At 47.7% G+C, this 22,150-nt stretch overlaps 1 protein-coding gene and 1 long non-coding RNA gene across 2 annotated transcripts; one reads left to right on the forward strand and one right to left on the reverse strand.

Moving 5' to 3' along the window:
- Positions 1-633: 633 nt before the first annotated feature.
- Positions 634-3,215, reverse strand: LOC146760722 (uncharacterized). The gene is made up of 2 exons (XR_014947153.1): positions 2,943-3,215; positions 634-1,348 (listed from the first exon to the last, which is right to left on the reverse strand). It is a non-coding gene; the product is annotated as an uncharacterized LOC146760722 (long non-coding RNA).
- On the forward strand, positions 2,039-21,260 carry LOC107314762 (transmembrane protein 151B-like). Its single transcript, XM_015864364.3, has 2 exons — positions 2,039-2,377; positions 18,227-21,260. Exons 1-2 carry the CDS (start codon positions 2,288-2,290, stop codon positions 19,655-19,657), a joined length of 1,521 nt encoding a protein of 506 aa, XP_015719850.2. The 5' UTR covers positions 2,039-2,287; the 3' UTR covers positions 19,658-21,260.
- Positions 21,261-22,150: the final 890 nt, after the last annotated feature.

Here is a 22,150-nt window from a genome sequence, read left to right on the forward strand (position 1 = left end):
GCACCGGACAGGATTGGCTTAGATTAAATAAATCACAGGTTATTCAGCATCAAAAGCACAGTGTCTGTGGAAATGAAAATAAATTAAAAACCTTCCTGAAGCCGTTCAGGCTGACGCAAAGCCCAGTGGGTATTAGATGTATTTATTAAACAGAGGTGACTGTTTGGTATGGGTTGACAGGCAGACCTGAGCTCTGACAGGTCTTTGTTTTCTGTCCTTGTGTGACTCAGCTTTTAAATCTGATGCTCTTACTCCTGGTCTGTTTGGCTGGGCTGCTGACACCTCCCTCCACAGCATCTCCTTGCTCTCTTAACAGCCAAGTCCCTGACTTCAGAGAACTGCTCACCCCTGTCACCTTATCAGGGATGCCCCTTCCTTGCTACCTCACAGCACTCTGAACCCCATTTTTGTTTCTTCCCATCATTGCTGCTGGTGCCTTTGATGGGTGCCGTGTAACAGTCCCTACCAGGAGAATTTGGTGCTCACGTAACACTGGGTACAGATATCTCCAGGGACAGTTCTCTGGCTTGGCACGTTTCCCTTCTAACCGCAGTGCTCCATCACATCCCAGCATTGCCACCATTTTTATAGTGTGTGTGAGGTCACTGAAAGCATCCAGACAAACGCACAAGCTGACCAAGCAGAACAGGGTTTTAATTTCTCTCTTCCCCTATAGGTCTTGCTGGGTAAGGCAGGGGCACTCCTTATGCATTCTCTGATGCTCCTTCCTGCGTCCCAGATGTGATCCACTCCCGGCTGTCTGCTGGCCAATGTTGCCTTGAGAGATTGTTCCCTGTTGTGCCACTTATGGAAATGAAAAAATAAAAAATAAAAAAAAATACTGTTTGAATGCATATTTTCATGTAGTTTAGAAAACCTGCATTGTACTGTCCAGCACCGTGTGCTTCCTGCAGTTCCTCTCCAGGGCTGACAGAAGCAAGGTGGTCAAAAGCTATAGAAGACAAAGGGACATTGCCAAGTGTCTCTTGTTGGTGTCCTTCACCTCCAAGGCCAGGAGAGTTGCTCCCTCTGTAATCAGCCAAGAGTCATCCCATGCAATCAGTGTCCTGAAATCCAGATTTAGCAATTCTAGAAAATCTCAGCTCTGGGGCTTTTCTCTATGTATGTTCACACACAAACACCGAGCAACCCATTGCTCCACAGGCCCCCAGCCAGCCTCACCTGCAGCCTTTATGCCGGAGCAGGGCTATGCAGAGCAGCACGACTGATAAGCTGCAAGTGCGTTGTGGCAGGAGTTGAGGTGCGAATATTAAAGCTAAGGCTGATGCTTCAAGTCTGCTCACTTGCCTGCTTGCAAGATTTTACGAAGCATTTAAAATACATACTGCTGTAGGGCACACAGAGAGAAACAGATCAAATGAGATGAGCCTCACAAGGCAAAGAGTGTAATGAAACATGAAACAAACATGCAGAGATAAGATGGTGCAGTACACCAGTCCTGGATGCAGGACAGCGGATAATGCCTGGATGCACTGGGCACAGGCGGGCGGAGGGAATGCTGACAGTACGGGGGGTTTGCGAGAGGCTGCTCGGGGCGATCTGTACTGGATGGATGAACCCGCAAGGAAGGCTGAGGGAGAGGGGAGGGAGGAAGGGACAGGAGAAGCGGGGTTCCTCCATTTCTTCTGCCGCAGGGATCGCAGCAGAAATCCCCCGAGGGTACACGTGTATGTGAGGGCCGGGACAGCCCCAGGGCTCGCACCCACTGCGGGTGTCTGCGGCCGGGAGAGGAGAGGGGCTTCCCGAGAAGTTTGGCCGTCCGGCCGCTCCGTGCAGAAGCGCTGCCCCAGGGGCAGTTTCTCTTCTCTTCCTCCTCGTCCTGCCGCCTCGTCCAGCCGCTCGGTGCCGCCGCCAGCCCGGGAGGGGTGCGGGCTTCGGGAAAAGCCGGGAGAAGCGGCCGGGGGCTGCGGGCGAGCGGCGGGGGCGTGAAGCCGCACCGAGCATCCCAGGGGCGGGGGCGGCTCGCTCCGGGAGGGGGGCGGGAGGGAGCCCCCGGTGCGGGAAGGACTCACTCCGCGGCTCTCAGCCTCCCGCAGAGGCTCTCCGGGAGCCGCCGGGCGCTCGCTGCCCACCTGGGGGGGCCGTGAGCGGCTGGGGCACCCCCCCTCCGCCTCGCCTTTCTCTCCTCCCCTCCGCCGCCTCCCTCCCTCTCTCCCTGCCCGCCTGCCTGGGATGGTGGAAGGAGCCGGGCAGACCCGGCGGGGCGGCCCTGGGCGCGGGAGGCGGCTCGGGGGCCCGCAGCCCCCGCCGCCGGTGATGGCCAAGGATGTCCTCGGAGGGGGAAGCCGAGGCGGCTGCTGAGAGCGGGCCGGGCAGCAGCCCCGCGCCGGGGCCGGCCGCCGCCGAGCGGGAGGAGGTGAGCGGCGGCGGGGGCAGCCGCCCCCTGCCCGGAGGGGCTCGGGAGGCAAAAGAGGAGATGGGCGTGGGGAAGGGGCCGGCGAGCCCCGCGCCGAGCAGCGGGAGCGGGAGGCTGAGGAGGGGATCCGCAGAGCGGGGGAAGCCGGCGAGGCAGCCGCAGCCCCCGCAGCCCGGCCGGGACCTGCAGCCGCGCCGCGGGGGCGGCCGCCAGCAGCCGCCGGGAGGGAGCCGAGAGCGGGGCAGTGCGGAGCGGAGCGGGGCTCTGCGCGGTGCGGAGCGGACCCGCCGCGCCCTGCAGTGCCGGGGTTGCCGGCGGGAGCGGGCGGGGTCCCCGCAGCCGGGCGGCCTCTGGCTGCCAGGTGTTGGGGGCACCGGACTGGGGGTGACCGGCTTTCCCCGACCGGGCCCGGCCCCGCTGGGAGCCCCGCTGCGGTCCTCCCCCGGTGCGCTTGCCGCCCCGCTGGGTATCTCCGTGCCGGGAGGATGCGGCATGGGGCAACGGGGTCTATCGGGTGGAAGTTTGTCTCCCAAGAATGCCTTGGGCTTTGTGCTAGGGTGCCTACCGTTTAACGAAGGTTTCTGAGATGGTTAAGGGAACTGCGGCTCTCAGGCGCTGGCGTAAGTTGTAGGATAGGCAGGATGAGTGCACAAATGGGTTTGTAGCCTGGATCTGGGTGGCGTTCAGGTGTTTGGGCCAAAGGACTGAGGTCATCCCTCTCATTTTCCCATGGGGTCTAGGCTCTCCCAATGCCTAATATGCAGTAGAAAACACTGTCGCACATGAGGCTAAATGTATTTCTTTGCATCATCTGTGAAGCCCTTACTGCGGCCTTGAAGATCATAGGCAGGGGATGACGGATGTGTCTGAGCATTGACACAACAAATACTGAGCCACAAGGCACCAGCCAGACAGCTGCAGGGCTGTGCGACAGCCAATGACAATATGCTCACAGCCCTGTATATTCAGGACAGCCAGCTATCTTGTGTTCACAATGCCTGAGATTTCCCTCTGCACCTGATGCAGTCTTTGCTCCCAGCTGTTCTGACAGGTTTGCCACTTAAGACTTCATAATCCATGCACAAATCATGGAAGTGGCTGAACTTTCTTCATTATGTAGAGATAACAAATGTAGATGCTTCCATGGATGCGGGGAACAGCCTTCAAGCAGTCACAGAAGTGAAAACAAACCTTGAACATTTCTTTGGGCAATTGGTCTGCTTAAAGCTTTTGCTAATGGGTCCCATGGCTTGTCAACAGTCTCATGGTCCTGTGGCTGAAATACAGTAGGCTCAGCAAAGCCTGTGTGAAACTGCAGGATGCTTAGGTTAAAGCCAAACAACAGATTTTAAAGTACCTAGAAGAGAAAATTGACTTTTCAGCTTAGACTGAAAAAAACTGTCTTGTGTGGGTGAAAATGAAGGTTTTCACCTGTCCAATTGCTTTATAAACACCTGCGACACAGCTCATTGCTAAGAGCTGTGGCTCGGTCCATGATATAGCTGCTGTTCTGACAGTAGAGCTCCCCAGTGTAATTACAGCCCTGCAGAAGATCAATAGATGGTTAATGCTGAAAGGGATTTTTTGATTTATTTGGTCTACAACCACAAGCTACAGAAGACTTTTCGATATATTAAGTCCACCATAAAAATATCTAAGTCATTTCTAGACATGAGAGCACTTGATCTTTCTGCTAAGCACATTATATCTCACTTCAGTCATCCTCCTCTCTGTTTTTCTTCAGTTCCAGCACAAACATTTGCACATGAGTCTAATGCCTCTAACAGTGATGTCTTAACCCTGCAGTGCTACTTCATTGGTCTTTTCCTCTTGCTTCTTCCATCCCAATGTGAATAGTATTTTTTTTTCTTGGATCTGCAGTTGTACTGAAATGTCCTGTATTAAACGGGCATTTCCTGGGCTTCTCTATGACTCTTGTCATTTATGGATTTCCCTTGGATCAAATACGTAGACTTAAATCTTAAAAATGGCTTTAAATTGCCTTTATTTGGGGATAAATCAATGTGAGATAAAATCCTCAGTGACTAACAGAGAATGTGTCTGAAGTCCAAGCTGTTATTCTTGAAAACAGCAGAAGGGAGGATGCTGGAGGATGCTGCTGTGGAGCAGAAAGCAGAGAGCCTGCTTGGTACCCAGCTGCAGCCTGGTTCCAGTTCTTCCAAGGGCCACTTGGGTTTACAGCTTTTGTTGCTGAAGGTCAGAGCAAGCTCTCAGATTGCCTGCCACTACTCTGCCATTCTGTGCTTTGTTGGGGTTTGTTTTTTTGGTGGTTTGCTAGTGGGTTTTTTGTTTTGTTTTTAATATTTCTTTTTCTTCCTATTGAGATATCAATTTTTTGAGCCGGATGACCTGAAACAGTCACGATTTCAGTGGTGGTGTTAGATTTTACCATCCCATTAATTCTTGTGCATTACCTCTCGAAGGGAAGAAATAGAAGGGCCTTATTTTTCCAAACATTCCAGCAGTTGTTGTTGTTAACTGTTTCTCTGATACATTCTCCTTTACTTCCCTCCCCTCTGCTCTGTACTGCCCTGGTTAAGCTGTGGGCTGACTGTCTTTCTTGTCTTACTTGTTATTGTGACAGCCTACACCTACACTGAAGACTTGATGGTGACTCTTCTGCATTTTTTGCCAATTATGAAATGGTCTTAAAAATGTTTACATTTGGAAAACTTAGCTCCATTCTTTTTTTAATTTTAATTTTTATTTTTTTGAAGAAAATAAACCCAGTGAGTGCAAATGTCATTTATTTGCTACCAGAGCCAAGTAATCACTCAAGAAAGCTGAAAGCAGCAGCCACTTGACATTTTGAAATACGTATTTGTCTTGTTTGTATTGGCAGAGTCAAACAGCAGTTGTCCATGACTGGTTTTATCTTGTCTTCCATATTTAAGAACTCTAATTGGGCATGACATAGTGCAATCAGTTGGCCTGTCTAATTTAAAGAGGGCAAACCTCCTGGGTAGATGCTTCTGAAACCACTGGTCATCAACCCACTGATACTCTTGGAAATGCTGCAGAAGAAAGAGACCACTTAAAACTGTCTCAGCTGCCTCTTGCTGCCAATGCTAATTGGGGCAGAAATGTGTTTCAAAAGTGCTGTTTGTGGCCACTCAGCACCAAGGAGTGCAACAGAAAACGCATGTATGGCTCGTTTGCAGGCTACAGCTTTGCAGTCAGGTCAAAAGATAGCTGGGTCCTTTCTGCTTAAGTGTGCCTCTGGATAGCCACCTGCTACTTGGGGGTTAGTCTGTGTTTAGCCCTCCAGCTTTTCATCCCTTTTCTCCGTGTGAATATTAAACACACTTATTTTATTAAGGCTTATTTTATGGCACTGAAAACAGCCAAAAATCCCTTCATAACTTAGATCAGCTGGCTTTCAACTGTCCCTATCTCTGAGGACAGTTTCTCGCCTCTCTCACCACCAGATCCTCGTGCTCTGACAAAGCCTTTCCCCCACAGCTCCACAGGAACCCCTTGGCTCCCTACTGTCTGTGTCTGCCTTCTCCTCTTGCAGGGGTTTGCCGTTTTCACTGCAGCTTCTGTGCCCACCATAAATGAAGTCAGATACAGGGGGTGGAGAGGAGGGTGGGTACAGGGCCTGTGATGAAGATTAGTGTTGGTCCCTGACACCTCTGAAGCAGAAGGTTTGGGGGGACCATTGAGTACCAGTTCACAGAGAAAGGCTGTTTTCTTTCCAAATCTCTCCCAAGAGCTGCGCTGACCCTGCCTTCTGGCTAAAGGGAGAACATGAAACATGGAACACACACGCACACACACACATATATATCTGTATATGAAATACGAAGTGCTTTTCCTTCCCCTTAGCTCTTCTGAATCTCTTGTAAGAGAACTGCTTGAGTAATAACCTGAATACTGGCCGCTGGTTGGCTGGGTAGAAGGCTGTGACCATGCAGAGTGTATGTGATTGACCTAAATGATGTTATTAAAATGGAGTACAATGTTGCCCCTTTTGAGTGGGAGTCAAACAGGTAAAATCTTTTTCTACCCCTTCTGCCCATTTATTCAACAGGCAGAAACCAAAGAGGTCTCATTTCTTGATGCAAACAGTCTCTCTATTGAAGACAAGGGAATAATTCCAACAATAGTTCCATCAGAGGAACAGCAAAGCTCTTTTTTCATGATCCTGCAGTTCCAGGAAATATTTGCATTGCAGATCCTGTCAAAAGGAAATCCGTGCTGAGACATCACATCTTTTTCTGCTTTTGTTCTTTCCTTTGCCCCACTTTATCTTCTGTTCACGTGCTTGTTCTTGGTGCTCAGAAGTTGTCTCTCTTCTCTGTAACTTTGCATGAAAAGCTGCTGACAGTTTAAAGAAATAGATAGGAACCATGAGACAGACGTGTCTGAGCTCTGAACAGCATCCTGGGCTCCGGCTGTGATGGTTTCTGAGGTCTTTGGCCTCTCTGACAGGGTGCTCCCTTGGAGCTCCATCACTAGAGAGTCGTAAGGACAGTTGGCAAGCAGCCGTTAAGTGCATCAATGGGAGAGGGAGAGAACAAGAACAGGTAACCAGGTGGTAGGTCCAAGCCAGGTGTCATTTCTAATGCTGTGCCTTCAGGAGGACAGATGGGCAGCTAATACCAGTAGGAAGCAAGGGGTCTGTACGCTGCTTTGAAACTCCAAATATGTGCCTTGTTCTCTCTTTCTCACTTCAGACACCGTAGAAGATAATAGCCATCCAGAAGGGAAGGGTGGGTACCAAGGCTCCCTTTCACTCAAGTGGAAGCAATTGCAGGGATGAGGCAAGAGGAATCTTCATCCTGTGAACACATTGTGGGACTTCTTTTTATCTCTTCTTAAACTATGGACACCTGACCCTGCACTGCTGAGCTGCCAGTGACACTGAGTTGTTCCAGTGACACTGTTGTGGCACTAGGGATAAGGCTCTGTTTGATTTTTCACTTATAGCAGGAGTTCTAGTTTTCAGAAAAGCACAGCTAAGTAGTCAATTAATTTTTAAGTTCTAATCATGGAAAATATAGTTCACTGAAGAGTTCACTGAAGAATATAGTCATTCATCTGGCTCCTCTGAGCCTCAGAAATACAAAGTTAAAATTAGCACATCATGAAACATCACTGGGGTCACAGTTCTCATAGCAGGGTGGTTAACTAAAGAAAACCCAAATGTTCACGTCATCTGTGCAGCAGCGTGAGATGAGCTACAATCCCCGCAATGCTGCTGGCAGCAGAACCACCCATGCTGGGTCCTATGTGAGCTGCATCTCACCCCAAGACATCACATTAAGGAAAATAAGTTCCTGCATGGGAGTTTATGCTTTCTGCTCTTCCCCCATGCATCCTACCCTTGGAAGAGCTACCATATGCCACAGGCAACACCCACAGCAACCTTAACTCTGCCCCAGCAGGAGGGGCATCCTCAGTCCCTGAGATGCTGGGGGAGATGTTGCAGAAGCAGGCAGGACAGACTGTGAGTGGGAAGGCTGGAGAAACCCGTCTGCATGGCGTCAGGCTGGTAGCCTTTCCTCAGCAGAGCTAAGGTTGGGAAGCAGTGTCTAACGTACCTTGCAACCCTTCTCATGGTGCTGTGTCAGTGCCTGGGAGAAGATGGAAGGGATTATGCCTCACAAGGTGACAAAGTTTGCAGCTTCTTTGGCTTTACATTAGGTGCATAATGTACAGGGAGTGCCAGCTGACATATAGCACTCTTTCTGTACAGGCTGATATACTGTGCATCCCAGTTCAGCATCCAGTTAAGTTTTCACATACTTAGATGTCATATGTTGTTGCAGAATGTGCATCTGAGAGAGAAAAGATAAGCATGAGAGAGAAAGGAGTGATACTCATCACAAATCCTCCTTTCTCACTGCTGGGGTGCTACATCATTTTAACAGGAGCACCATTATTAAACAATCTCCCAAACAAAAAACACACATATATATTTATATATATATAATAAACTTTGTGGTTCTGGACCAGGTTTGATTCACACTTTACTCTGAAAGACTTCTCTTGAGTTCACTGGAACTTGGTTCAATTCCAGATCACATTCCTTCTGAGCGCTTACAAGATTTTTCTACCCTCCATTCAGGTTGTTCATTTTGAGTTTTGAACTACTTTTCTCATTTGTAAAGTCTGTCTAAACAGAGGCATTAGACAACTAGGCTGCCAACAGCCAGTGAGGAGCTAACACGATGGTGTACATGGATTCCTGTAAGATCCATCCAGGAGATGTCAGCCACATGGAGCCCTCCCATTTCCACTGTCCGTATTTTAAGGCTGAAGCACCAGGAGATGGTCTCTTATTTTCCCTTGGCTGGTGGGCCTTTGCCTGCCATCACTTCATCAAGTTCATCAAATGTAAGGAACATTTCCTTCCCCATCCTGAAGCTCTGTGCCCATCTATGAACCTTGCACCAGTAATATTTACCACATGTCTACCGGGAACTATCGATATCCAAGGGAGATGTGCAGGGAATTTGGCTGTGTGTCGCTACTGTCAAAAGCCAGCAGCACCAACATCAGCAATTTGGGGGGAAAAGGGATAATTTTGTAGTGTAGTATTTTGTAAGCTTATAAAAAAACTGTCAGTAAAACAGCACTGATTTCTGTTTTGCAAATGGTGGCCACTCTGTTGCTAGGATTCCTTTGTGCCAAAAATGTACCTGCGCAGCTTCCCTTGTAACAGCATGTGTGTGCTTCACCAGTGGAGGTGACTGGGCACAAATGCTTCACATCCCTCAAATTCTTCCCCTCAAATTTTAGCAAGCATATTTCCTATCCTGTCATAATATGTGGCATAAATACTGTCTGCCTACAAGCATCTTTCTTTTCTGGGATTTCCTTTATTTCTTCTTGAAGAACTCTTAAGTACTGGAAGCTCCTTCTGTCCTGATCTCCGCTTTCTTCTTCTTCTAATGGTACCTTAAATGCTTGGATTCAGGAGGATGAAAGGAGTGAAGTAACGGGCTGCCTTTGTGCTGTACCTCAAGGGGGTCCTATCAGCTGGCATTCAGGTGGATCAGCAAGACGTGCCATTTCATGGTTTGTCTTGTCTGGTGATAGTCTCTGCTGAGGACAGAATTGAATGCTTCCATTCTGATCACCTTACCAGCTTGATACCTCCCCCTGACAGCTCTGGTGAAGGAAGGATGAGATTAAATCTCTGCAGGGCTTTAAACAACCAGAAACCCAGCGATGCTCACACACCACAGGAGTGCAGCTGCCAGAGCAAATGCCTTCCTATTGGTGATGCTACTGACTTGTGCCCTGCACACCGATTATTCCTTTTAAACCAAGTCATAGAGCATCTCTGCTTGGAAGTGGCATGACAGGCTCTGCCTGCATGAGGTTTTCATTCTGGCAGGAGCTTAATGGCAAAGGAGCAAATGATGTGTTCAAAACATACATGCAGCTACATCTGTACCACATCCTCAAGGACCGAAAGGAAATTCTGTTTGATGCTAAATGTTTTTCTCCATTGCCTTCTTTCCCTTGTATTTCCTGTCCCCTCCATGCTGGCAGCCATGCTGAGAGCACTTTCTATTGGCTCAGCATGATCTGGGGGTAATGGGCTTCTTGCAGTTTAAGATACATGGGAGGAAGGATTTTATTTCAGGCTCCCCGGGAGAGGATTTATGAGATGGTTGTTGTAATATCTCCCGTTTTCCTCACCAGGCCTTATTACTGATGCTCCATGCGGTGCCCATATTGGGTCACATAATGGAGGAGCACTTCAACCCATCATACACTAGCATCTTGGTTAGCACAGCTCTGCAGGCTCCTTCCTCTAATGAACATGTCACGTAGGAGTTCATTTGCCCCTGTGAGGCAGGAAGAACTGTACTCTCACTCTTCTCCTGTGGTTGTCTTCTCTGTAGTCACCCCAGCCTCTTTGGTCCAGCCTTTCACCAGGATCACCTCAGGATTTGTAAGGTGGTATCTGCGTCCACATCTGTTTTGTCTTCTAGGGGAAGGCAGATGGAGATCTCCTTGCCCTCACTGCATCACCCTGTCTTATTGTACAAATGGTGAAGCTGTTCTCAGCACAGCAGAGGCTGGTCCTGGTGTCAGAGATCACCTCAGTTACCGTCAATAGCACAGCTGAGGATTCACCACAGCAAAGTCTTGGTGGGCCTCTCTGTGTTATCTTTTGCCATGTCCTTCAGGAACGTTTTCTACTGCCCTCTCCTGATCAAGATGGAAGAAGTCACGTAGTCAGACAAAAATCTGTTTTCATCCAGGCAGGTCACCACACCGATGTGTGATTTGTAGTTATTGATTGTTCTTCACCTTTCATTTATCGCACTGGGATGTGTTCATCAGAAAGCATAAATCCACAAAGGCAAATTAAATTGTGGCTGGCATTAATTCTCCCCACATCTTTAGTTCTTCTTTGCTTCTATTTCTCTTCTTCTAGCCCCGTGCCAGTGTTTCTGTCATGTTTTTTCCCATGAACAGGAAGACTGCTTGCAAAATAAAACCGGAAAGAAAAAAAGAAAGACAAGACTGACTCGTTGCTCACTGAAGCAATCCCAAGCTGTGAGGTCACTTTGCTGTTGAAGACAGTGATAAGGTCACCCTGCAGTGCTGCAGCCAGCTCTGGGAGGAGAGCAGAAGCACACAGTGATGCCAGGCTTTGCCGCACATCTCTGCTTGCTGAGGCATGATCATGGTATCACCACTGCAGCACAGCGTCACCACTACGGGACTCTCTGCCCCCTCTTCGCACAGCTTTATTCCAACGTAGAGCAGACAGGGCTCTAGATCTGAATTTTTTAGAGAAGTTCCCAGCAGAAAGGGAGTATCTGGTCCGAAGGAGCTGCTTTCAGACTGTAGATGGGCTGAGAGGACTGCTGGCAATGTGGGTCGCTCGATGCTGACAGGGTCACTCCTTCCCTATATCAATCCTTGCTCAGTTCTTTTCCTGGGCTGGCAGGTCCCCATCCTCGCCTGCTGCCTCCCTTTCACTGCCTGGGTGATATCTGCATTGGTGACATCTGCATTCACAGTATCTCTAGGCTATTCTCTCCTCCCTTCCACCTATTCACACCCTACCCCCCACCCCCTCCTGCATTTCCCTCATTTCTCTATTTCCATTCGTGCCACGTTCTCGCTACCCTCTGTTTTCTCTTATTCTTTCATTTTAGACATGATAGCATTTTGCTTCAGCAAAATTGAAGCTCTTGAGGTCAGCCACCAAGGGCAAACATGTTCACACATGGGGTTTCAAAGGACAGGAAATGCTTCTGGCATGATTTCCCTGAAGGAGAATTTGAATGCTTTTGAAATCAGGGAACTCAGATATCTGACTGCAAACCAGACACAGGCAGTCAAACTTGGACCCCAAACTGTCCACAAAACAAGCATTAGAATAAATTCATGCTGTTCCAGCATATTTTCTGCTTATCCAGCTCTTGCCGGGCTTTTCAAGGAGACTGAAGCACTTAATCTGACAGAAGAGGAAAAAGCCATTTTATCATTAGAAGCTACAGAGAAACAGTAGACATCTGGCAAAGTTACATATACGTTTTTTAAAGTCTAACTGCAAAACAGTTTGATCAGCTTCATTTGAGCTTCACAGGCTATTTCTCCTCTTCTATAAGGGTCAGTTTGGCAGCCTTTGGTTCAAATTAATTACAGCAGTCCTGATTAGAAGACTACAAAGCCAGAGGTTTGTAATTGTCACCACAACCATTTGTGTGCTGTGTAACACGTAACATTTGTGTGTGCTAAAGAAAAGAATTAACACTTTGAGCCCACACTGCCATGCACCCACTTTCGAAGTAAAATACAACCACTGATTAATAGCGTATGACAACAAGAAGCTAGGTAATGATGTGCTCTACTGAAGCTTTGGCAGGGTCTGACTGAGCATTGCGTCAAGAGCTGCGCATGGAATTGCTCCTGGCAGTAGCACTGGAAGTGTGAGGAGCAACTCAGTGCACACACAACATCCACAGCCTTGTGCTGATGACTGATGTTTGGCTTTATGAAGACAATTGCCTTCTATAAGTTAATGGGATATTAATTATTAGAGTGGCAGAGTTATAGAGGAATAATTGCTAGATTCGACACTATCCACTGTATTTAAGCATAAAATCACTGCTGGTAACATTTACAGTTGGCACAAAGATTATGAGGCTGGTCTGTAACAGTGAGCACAGTCCTATAGAGAGATCTGCTTCATTTAATAATTGCTCTATTCAATCCAAAGCCAAATCTGAAGTTACACATTTCAAGGTGAAGAGTACATCCAATCCTTTATCTGTCCTTGGAATAGTGACTCAGAAAATACCTAGGAGCAAAGTGGTGAGTGCTCGAATATACGCTCCCAAGCTAAAATCTTCTAATACAACTCCTGGTGATTTTTTAAAAAGGTAAAATGTGTGGAAATGGGAGATGATTTTATGGTTAAATATAACCCTAGTGAAATAAGTGCTGAAATCCTGCATCCACTTGCAGGATACGCATTAAGAATGATCTAAAGCTGATAGAGAAAAAGGAGATCTTCCAAGAGAGCTGGGGGGAAAAAAAAGAAAAAAAAGAAAAAAAAAAAAAAAGAAAAAAAAAGCTGTGCAGTGAAGGACTTTGAGACCTTGACCCACTTAACTTGCAAAAAGAAAGGCAAGAGGTGTCATAATTAGAATGGAGAGGCACCTTCAGGGAGAGAAGGCAGCAGTATGAAAAGAGCCCTTCATTACATTCAGAATGGGAATCCTCACTGCCATCAATGGGGGATAAAGTGAGAGAAAGTTACAATGGCAGTGAAATTCAATCATCAGAACAAATTGCAGAAGGGGTTCTAAGTTCTTAATTTACTTTCGTCTGTAATGTTAAGCAGGAAGACTTTATGCAAGATGAGCTTTTACCAAGTACCAGTCACTGGGCTGTATGTAGGACTGTGGTGTTGCCTGTGAGGTATAGAAGTGAGAGAGAGAAGGTGTAGTGTTGCATGGACTTACGATGTAAATGCAGTTTAGCTCATAACACAAGTTGATAGGAGAAATTCCTATTACTACATGAGAACACTTAAGAACTATTGTATCATAACTATCCCTGACATCACGTAGGGGCAGCCATATGGTCAGCTGGTGAATCCAGCTATCAGAGATGCTGATGTCCAAAGGTCAGCAAAGCAGCGAGCCCCCACTGGCAAAAGCGAGGCACTAGATGTTCAAGGTCGGCACCCAAATACCTGAGCTGATGGAAGCTGTCTGGGCTTCTAGCATCCCTTCATTCCCTTCTAACCAGCGGATGCTCACAAGGGGGAGCAAGGATGCCTGCCACAACCCATGCCCCAGGACTCATTAGTTCGTATGAACCCACTGAGAGGAAGAAAACCAGGGACATAAGTCATCCAGAAACATGTTCTTACAGTTCCAGTGTACCTTCTAAGGAGACGCTGTGCCATGGTGAGGCAGTTTTTAATGTTTTGCCTTCTTGGCCAGCGTCAGTGCAGCTGCTTGTAAGCTCACTTCGGATGGTTGTCAGTCTAGCTGAGTGTATTTTCATGTTGGTGTCTCACAAGGGATGAAACCCTGCCCACCCACCCCTCTAGCACCCGGCATGATCTGCTCCAGCTGCTAAGTGCAAAGCCACACATTCTTCTGCTTTCTCCCCACCTCTTTATACTAGGCAAGATTAACAGCCCAAATCTACACACTATTACAATGCAAAGTACTGTTTAATGATTTTAATGACTGCTGCTGTAGCCAGAAGCCGACCTGGCTGCTGCAGAGCTGGGACAAGTGTGTGTTTGGTGTGCTGGCTCCACACAGGTCCCTTCATACTGGTGTTTGATCTTGGGTATCTGCCATCTGAGGGTGGCTTTGAAGGCAGTTGCCCTTTCAGCCACTGCCAGTGTGCTTTCTCATTTGCAAACTAAGTTCTGCACAAAGGTTCCTTGAAGGAGAAATAACCAAAATGTTGTCAGCCTGGAAACTCCTGTCTGCTGCAGGTGTCAGTTGAATTTCCAGTTCTCTGTGAGCAGCTGAGGCTTTCAAGACTATTTTCCAGCAACTAGAGCAACTAATTAAATAGCATCTATCATTTAGCGTCTTGGAAGACTTCATACCACCAGACGACAAAGAGAGCTTGGGAAAACACGGAGCTCCCTCTCCATTTTGAGTGAGGCACAGACCCAACGCTCTGCCTGAGATTTTTTTTGGAAAGGACAGGTCAAAAAGCCCCGATACAAAGGCAGAGTGGGACCAAGGGCAGCTGAGGGGAGGGCTGCCCCAACTTCTCATTTCCTGGGCTCAAATCTGTGAGTTCTAGTTTGCAAATGAGGTGACTGAGTTTTTGCCTACTATGGGACAGTCACTGCTTGCCTCTGGCTGTAGAGCTTGCTGTCCTCAATTTCTTCAGTTACATTTCTCTTCTAATATATGCCAGGGAGTTAGGGTTTTGCCCCACATCAAAATGACACAGAAGCCGCAGCATTCCACAGAGAACACAGCTCTCATTCACTGACTGGCCCAAGTTATCATGGAAATTATTAGTTTCCTTAAGCATTTATTGTAGTTGTCCCAAAATACAGGCTTACCCTGTTCTGATTTGAAACACTGCGCTTGGAAAGGAGAAAATTCCACTTAGTACCACAAACACCGTGTTTGCAAGAAGTTGGTATGTTAATTAATAAAGGCTGGGAGCCACTGGTTTAACATACTAATGAATTTGTTATGCAGAGATAGATGGAAAGATACATTTCCTTATTAGACTTTTGAATGTCTGATGCTTTAATTGTAATTATTTGTTGCATTTCCTGTCTTTCTTATGAAAACACTATTAGTATTTCTAGTACTGTAGTAGCGTTAGATAATTGTTTCAGCAAAGAGAAGGAGAAATAAAAAGATATAAGCCAGAGGAACATAGTCATTTGAAATAAGAGGGAAAGCCAGTGGGCAGACTGTATAGGAGATATCCTTTTGTAACTGAGGACCTGCAGAAAATGAGATCTACTTAGCAGCCTTTTTTTCCAGAGGGTTCTGAACATGAAGGTCGTTCTGAACTGGACTAATAGATGTGTGTGAATCTAAGAGGTCTGGCAGTGGGCACTATGGCCACATGTCCTCACTAACCCCAGGAGAGTAGTTGCATTTTTTACAAGACACAGTGAAAACAGTGAAGGTAACTCAGGAAGACCCAGCCCTCTCAGCAAAGGGGGCTGATGGCCATTTTTGAGGTGTCTTCACAGAGATGTGGACCTGCAAGCCTTGGAGCTGCTGCCAGCCCAGCTCTGATCAAGACTGGTAAGACCAGAGCTACCCTATTCCCCAAAGTGGGGGTGGCATTTCATGGAGCTAAGCACATAAAGAAGCATCTGCCAGCTCTCAGACTCCATTATGGCCACTGATAACCCTAACCAGCAGGGCTGGTTGAATCAGTCCTTGGGTAGGAGCCAAGCTGTGGGTTGCAAGTTGGACCACAGAGCTTCAGAGATCAGAGAAGTTATTAGTCAAAGGGAAGCGAGATAAAGGAAAGGAGAAGATTGCACTGCCTTTGGCAAATAGTGCCTTACCTAAAACAGGACAGCCTTCACATGGCTGCATGCAGGGCCAGGCTGACAGTCTGTCAGTAAGTCATAAATATTGGGGTTCCTGATATATTTAAGCACACACCTTACATTACTACTGTCTACTAGAAATCCTTCTATGTTTGCATAGGGAGAAACCTACGTTGGTCAGGAATGGCATTGGGACAGAGCAGTGGGCATTTGACAAGAGTTTCCAGAGATGAAACTCTTTGTGACTGGATGTAGACTCGAATTCACTCTGCAAAACTCCCATAAGTAGTGACTGCCTAAAGCCACTTCCTCACTTTCCTTGAGGCTTCCTGCAAAAAAAGTTAGGGAAAATAGCCTTATTCCTTCTTATACTGAAGTCTTTTGTCTTCCCTGCTTGCAGAAAAGGAATGCATACGACCTGTTTTGTTCCTCTGCACCCATTTTGTTAGTAAGGAGAAATATAAGAGATAAAGTCAAAAATAATTATTCTTCATTCGGACACATAAATATACACAAAAGGCTTGGGATAAGAATAGAAATCTTTATAGGCTCCTTCTAGATGCATCAGGAAGCATCAGGAGCCAAATTCTGTCCTTCTTTGCTGCAGATGAATGCTCCCTAAAATAAATAAAATTGCTCTGCACTTACACAATGTCAGATTAGAGGCTAAGAAATCAGAACCTAACCCTGTGAAGTCTAGTTTGGCAGTGCTCACAGCGAGCCATAAAAACCTCTATAGTTACTCAGAAGTGGCTCTCTGTTCCAGAAAAAGAAAAAAAAAAAAAAAAAAAAAGAAGAAGAAGCAGTATTAAATCTGATCTGATAGCCCTGCAAGGTTAGGTGCCAATGCCTCCATCTCATTGAGAAAACAGTAAATTCTTTCTAGTGGTGCTGTGCTATTATTTCCTGAGTCATAAGATGCTGGTCCTTAAACTCCTGGCTGATTCAAGCTTACTTACAGAATCTTAACTGCTCTGGGTTTGGGAGAAGCTTTACTAGGGGAGAGCTTTATCCCAAGAGAAAAAGAGAAGACATTTCCCAGCCTAGCATCTGCTGGCTTCTATGAAGTAGTTTGATGCATGGAGGTGGTCCCTTGGGAGGAGGAGTAGTTGCGTGCTTCTATTTTTGCATGAAATCAGGCTCAGCAGAGGGCATGATGATGCACAGATAGCAGCATGTCTTGCTGTCTTTTTCTCAGATTTAAGAAGAGGTAGAGGATGGCGGTGATGTGAGGGATGCATTCAGCCCTCCCCATTACCCTCTGGGTGAGCAGGGGGTCTCGTGTCACATGCTTTCTACAGACCAGCTGCTGCCAGCCAAGGGTATAACCCATGCTGCTACTGCTCTTTGCAGAGGAACAACTCTGCTTCCACTAGCTGCTTGGCTGGATTTCATGCCTTTTATTATAGCCCAACATAGCATGACAATGCAGCTGATTCACTGCAGCATCGCAGGAGTAAGGACCACAACCACTTCATCTTGGTGAGCGTAGCAGGAATACAAGAATGCAAACTGCCTCTCCACTCTCAGCCTGACTTTTGTGACTTCAAAGAGAAGGATATGCTGTATTTTAAGCATTCATTCACACAGACCCTTAGCTCCAGAGCTTGAACCTTTCAGGTATTTTAGGTAGGAGCTTGTCTCCTAACCAGCCTGAAGCTATGTGCATCATGCTGTAATCCTGACAATTTTTTCAAATAAATGTGCTTGAATCTGGTAATTTTCCTGATGGCTCGCCTCCAAGAGAATGGTGTCAATCACCCAGTAGGTTTCAGGGCTGGGGCTGAGTCAGCTCTGACTCAGCCAGCAGCTTCAGCTCTGCCAGGCACTGGAGCCCTGTGTTGCTGCAACCCATAGGGCCGTGGCCCCACAAAGGACACTGTTCCCCGGTTCCACAGCAGCATGGTGTGAGGACCTCCCAAAGCACAGGAGGAAGCTCACAGCCCTGCTCCAAAACCTTCTTGGCCCTGTAGTAAGGTGTGCAGATGGGGATGGGAGCTGGATCCTTGCAGGGTACAGAATCCGAGGACCCATCTCACCTTCATCCAGATGCCCATCTGACCTGGATGTGGGTGCTGCCATATGAAGGACTTCCCTCCTGGGAGCTGGAGGAAGCAAGGAAGTGGTTTTGTCCAAAGACCTCTGTCTCTGTCACAATGTTTCTGGCAAAACAGTTAATATTCCCATTTCTATGAAGTAGGGTGGTGTCCCCATCCTCAGGCAGTCGAGCAAATCCAGTCTGGAAGGCAAAAGGCACCATGTGTACTATGTAAAGCAGTGTGACTGACAGGTTCCTCTCTTTGTCTTTCTCCCTTTATCCCTGGTGGTGTGATTTGAAGCAACGCCCCGTGAAGCAATCCCTGAGTGCCTGCATGTGCAGAGAGTCACACTGGAAATGCCTCCTCCTCTCCATCCTCATGTATGGTTGCCTGGGAGCAGTGGCCTGGTGTCAGCTGGCTCGAGTCACCAAGCTCAGCTTCGACAGCTCCTTCAAGGGCAAGTCCATGATCTACCATGACAGTCCCTGCTCAGATGGCTATGTCTACATCCCACTGGCCTTCCTATCCATGCTGTATGTGGTGTACCTGGTGGAGTGCTGGCACTGCCATGTCAAGAGAGAGCTGCAGTACAAGGCTGATGTGGACAGTGTCTACGAATGTATCAACCGCATGCAGCAAGCCACTCCGTGCATCTGGTGGAAGGCCATCAGCTACCACTTTGTACGGCGAACCCGGCAGGTAACCCGGTACCGCAATGGAGATGCCTACACCACCACCCAAGTCTACCATGAGAGGGTCAACACTCACGTGGCCGAAGCTGAGTTTGACTACTCTCACTGTGGATACAAGGACATCTCCAAAGAGCTCCTGGGCCTGGAGAGCTACACAGCCACAAAGCTGAGGTTCACCAAATGCTTCAGCTTTGCCAACATTGAGTCTGAGAACTCTTATCTGACACAAAGGGCTCACTTCTTCACAGAAATAGAGGGGCTGGATGACTACATGGAGGTAAGGGAAGGCATGCAGCTAAAAAATGTGGACTTTAAAGAGCTCATGATGGCCTATGGGGACCCAGATCACCTCCCATGGTATGTGTCCCACTATGCTTTCTGGGTGGCAGCTATCCTGATGATCTCATGGCCTCTCAGGGTACTCATAGAGTATCGGACTGCATACGTCCACTACCACGTGGAAAAGCTTCTGGGCCTGGAATACACAGCACCCACCACGACGGAGGAGCCCCTCTACCGTTACCGCATGCCCCGGGATGCCACGCAGGACAGCACAGAGCTAGAGTGGCACATCTGCACCAACCGACAGCTGATCCCCAGCTACTCGGAGGCCATGCTAATGGACCTGGCTGACTCCCCAGCGTACAACAGCTACACGGTGTGTCGGTACAGTGAGGTGGCCCACGGCTGCGAGCGTTGCAACCACGCCTCCAGCACCTCCTCCATCTTCTCACGCCATGCTTTCCACAGCTGCAGCGGCAACTCCCGCCTGTCCCTCAACACCAGCCGTTTCTCCCTCTGCCGCATCCATGGCTCCCACAGGACAGGCCTCTGGCGGAGCCGCAGCAGCAGCATTGCTGATCGGGGCTGCCACGATGAGCAATGCTGCTCCTACTCCAGCCAGCTGGCTGTCAACGAGAACCCCCCTACCTACCATGATGCCCGCTTCTTCCCTGTCTTGATCGTGCATAGGCCAGAAGGACACGATGCACAGCCTTTCTATGTCCGACGTTCCTCCTGTTTAGAAACATCTCTGTGATGGGCTTCCATGGTTTCTCAGCTCCTCAGCTCTGGAACAACTTCACTGCTGTGCTTGCAGAGGTACCACCGGCCTGTAAGTGTCAGTCAGCAGGACAAGCTTCAGATTTCAGTTCTTCTTCCTGACACTGCACAAGGATATGGTCACCCTGACAAATGGCCCATCTCATTTCCAAAGCTTCTCTTCCTCCTCCTATTCATCTCCATGTTTATTTTTCCCTTTCCTTTCACTTTTACTCCTCACCATTTCTTTGTTTCTTGAGTCTCTGCCTCTCTTCCCATCCTGCTCTTTCTTATATGTTTCAGTCAGTATTTGATATTTGACAGCTGTTTCCATGGGAGGATTTTTAAAACCCTGTGTTTTGCAATGCATTTGCTCCGCAAGGTAGGAAACTCAAGAGACAGTGAAGCCAAGAGAGATGCTGAAAGGCCTGCAGCCAGTCAGTGTCAAGTCAGAAAGAGAATTCAGATCTGCAGGCTCTAAGTCACCTGCTGCAAACCCCAAACAAAGCTCTAAAAGAAATTATTTCTGCCAGTCTTTTTGCCCCTTCTTTCATTCATTGTCTCCTTTTTTTTCATGCTTCCTTCTCTCTCCCTAATCTAATCTTCCTTTTTTTGTTTTTCTCACCCCTGCTTCCCAATTGCTCATTGCACCTTTCTGGGGTTTTGTCAGCAAGGATGTCTTTCAGCCTGTAACTGGCTTCTGTTGCCCCAAAATAAGGTATTTGCAGCACAAATTTCAACATCCACTGACACAGCCAGAGGAAATGCCCCTGAAAAGTGCTGAGGACATTCACCACAAAGTAGTGAGATACACAAACAAAGCAAAAAGCATGCCTTTTGCTAACCATGCCCTGCCTGGTCTGCAGCGGATGCTGCTGCATGTCCAGATGTAGTTAACCTCCTTCAGCTCCACCAGTGTTAGCAATCGTCAAGAGCCGTAATGTAGATCAATGCCCTGTTAATGCCACTGTTTTTAAGACTGTAGATCTGGTTTGTGGTTATTTCATTCCTACCACTTGCTCGGAGCTGCAGGGACTGGCAAGGAGGAGAGAGGTCAGGGAGGGAAAGGTGTTAATCCGCTACAGCCCACCCACCAATGGTCCAAAGGCTCTCCCTGCAAGGCTCCCTGCGAGCGGGTGCAGAGCCTTCAGTAAGGTGTGAGAGCAGCCTGGCATTGTCACCCACAAGAGGTGGCTGGTGCTTCCAAGAGCCAGGGACCAGCCTGGGGCTTCTGGCCATACTCAAGATCCCCAGGGCCTCAACAGGTGCCAAACCTGCCATGTGCTGAGCAAGCTCTGCAACATTTCATCAGGTGGGTAGCTGAGGTGGGCCCCAAATTGCAGGAGAGCGCAATACAATCTCAATACAGTAACTACCAAAACCAAGTGTTGTGCCTCCCTATGGCAGGTAGGTCAGAAGCCGAGCCCTCAGAGGGGCTAGCAACAAATGCTTCCTCCCGAGTCAGTTCTGTGTGTATCTATGTGTAATATGAGATTTGTAAAGTCTTATTAGTATGTGTAGATTATATGTAACTCTGCATATGGTGATTTCTTATGGCATTGACTGTTGCACTATGTTAAATACATTTTGTTTTGGTTTGATGTCTGTTTTGATGCACTGTTTATTTCAACTCTGGAAGCAGAGACATTGCTTTCACATGGGCAGTACCTGGCTAACACACTGCGGAGGATGGCACCATCAGGAGGGTTGTTTCAATTTGTACGAGCCAATCTTTTTTAAAGTAAACACTGTATGCATGATTTATGTGACATTTTCATTCTGACAGCTTGGCATTTATTGTGAAAGATATGTAACACATAGGATGTGTTAGTTTGTCACCTCTAAAAAAGAATAACCATTCCAGACATGAGGAAGAACCAGGTTTGGGCTCAGGGTAAGGATTATTGTTGGACTGGGGCCAAAATCCTGAAGTAGATAAAAGTCAAAACAAAATCAAAACTTAGACCCATCCCACAATGACCCGGTCCCTGTTATTTTCCATATTATGCCACTCCTGGCAGAGCTGAGAGCTTGGGATAAGGACAGGGTCAGACCTGACCTCTGGGTTCAGATTCATCTCTGGTTTACTGGAGTAAAGGCAAACCTTGCATAGGTTTCTTTCCTCTTGTCTTTGCTCACACAGAAAGTTTAAACCAACACATATGGAAGATCTGAGAGGAGGAGGCTGAAGCCTCAAGAAATAGAGAGGCTGGAATACTTCAACACTGCTTCTGACTGAAGGAGGTGTTAGGGAGGAAGATGAAAAAGAAAGGAAGAGCTGGTGGAATAACATAAGTTAGAAGGGAACAAATTTTGGATGCAGCTCAGATAAACGAGCAGCAGAAATCAGTTACAGCAGACTGAGGCACAGAGGCAGGTTGTGCAGCTGCTGCATCTACCTGCAACTTTAAACGCCATTCCCATGCCTTGCTGTGGCCTGCTTGGTCCAATGTGTATTTCAGGACTGAATGTTATATTTGGGTCCTCAGAA

Source organism: Coturnix japonica, chromosome 5 (assembly GCF_054131305.1).
Source record: "Coturnix japonica strain WE chromosome 5, WE-NBRP24, whole genome shotgun sequence".
Lineage (NCBI taxonomy): Eukaryota > Metazoa > Chordata > Aves > Galliformes > Phasianidae > Coturnix > Coturnix japonica.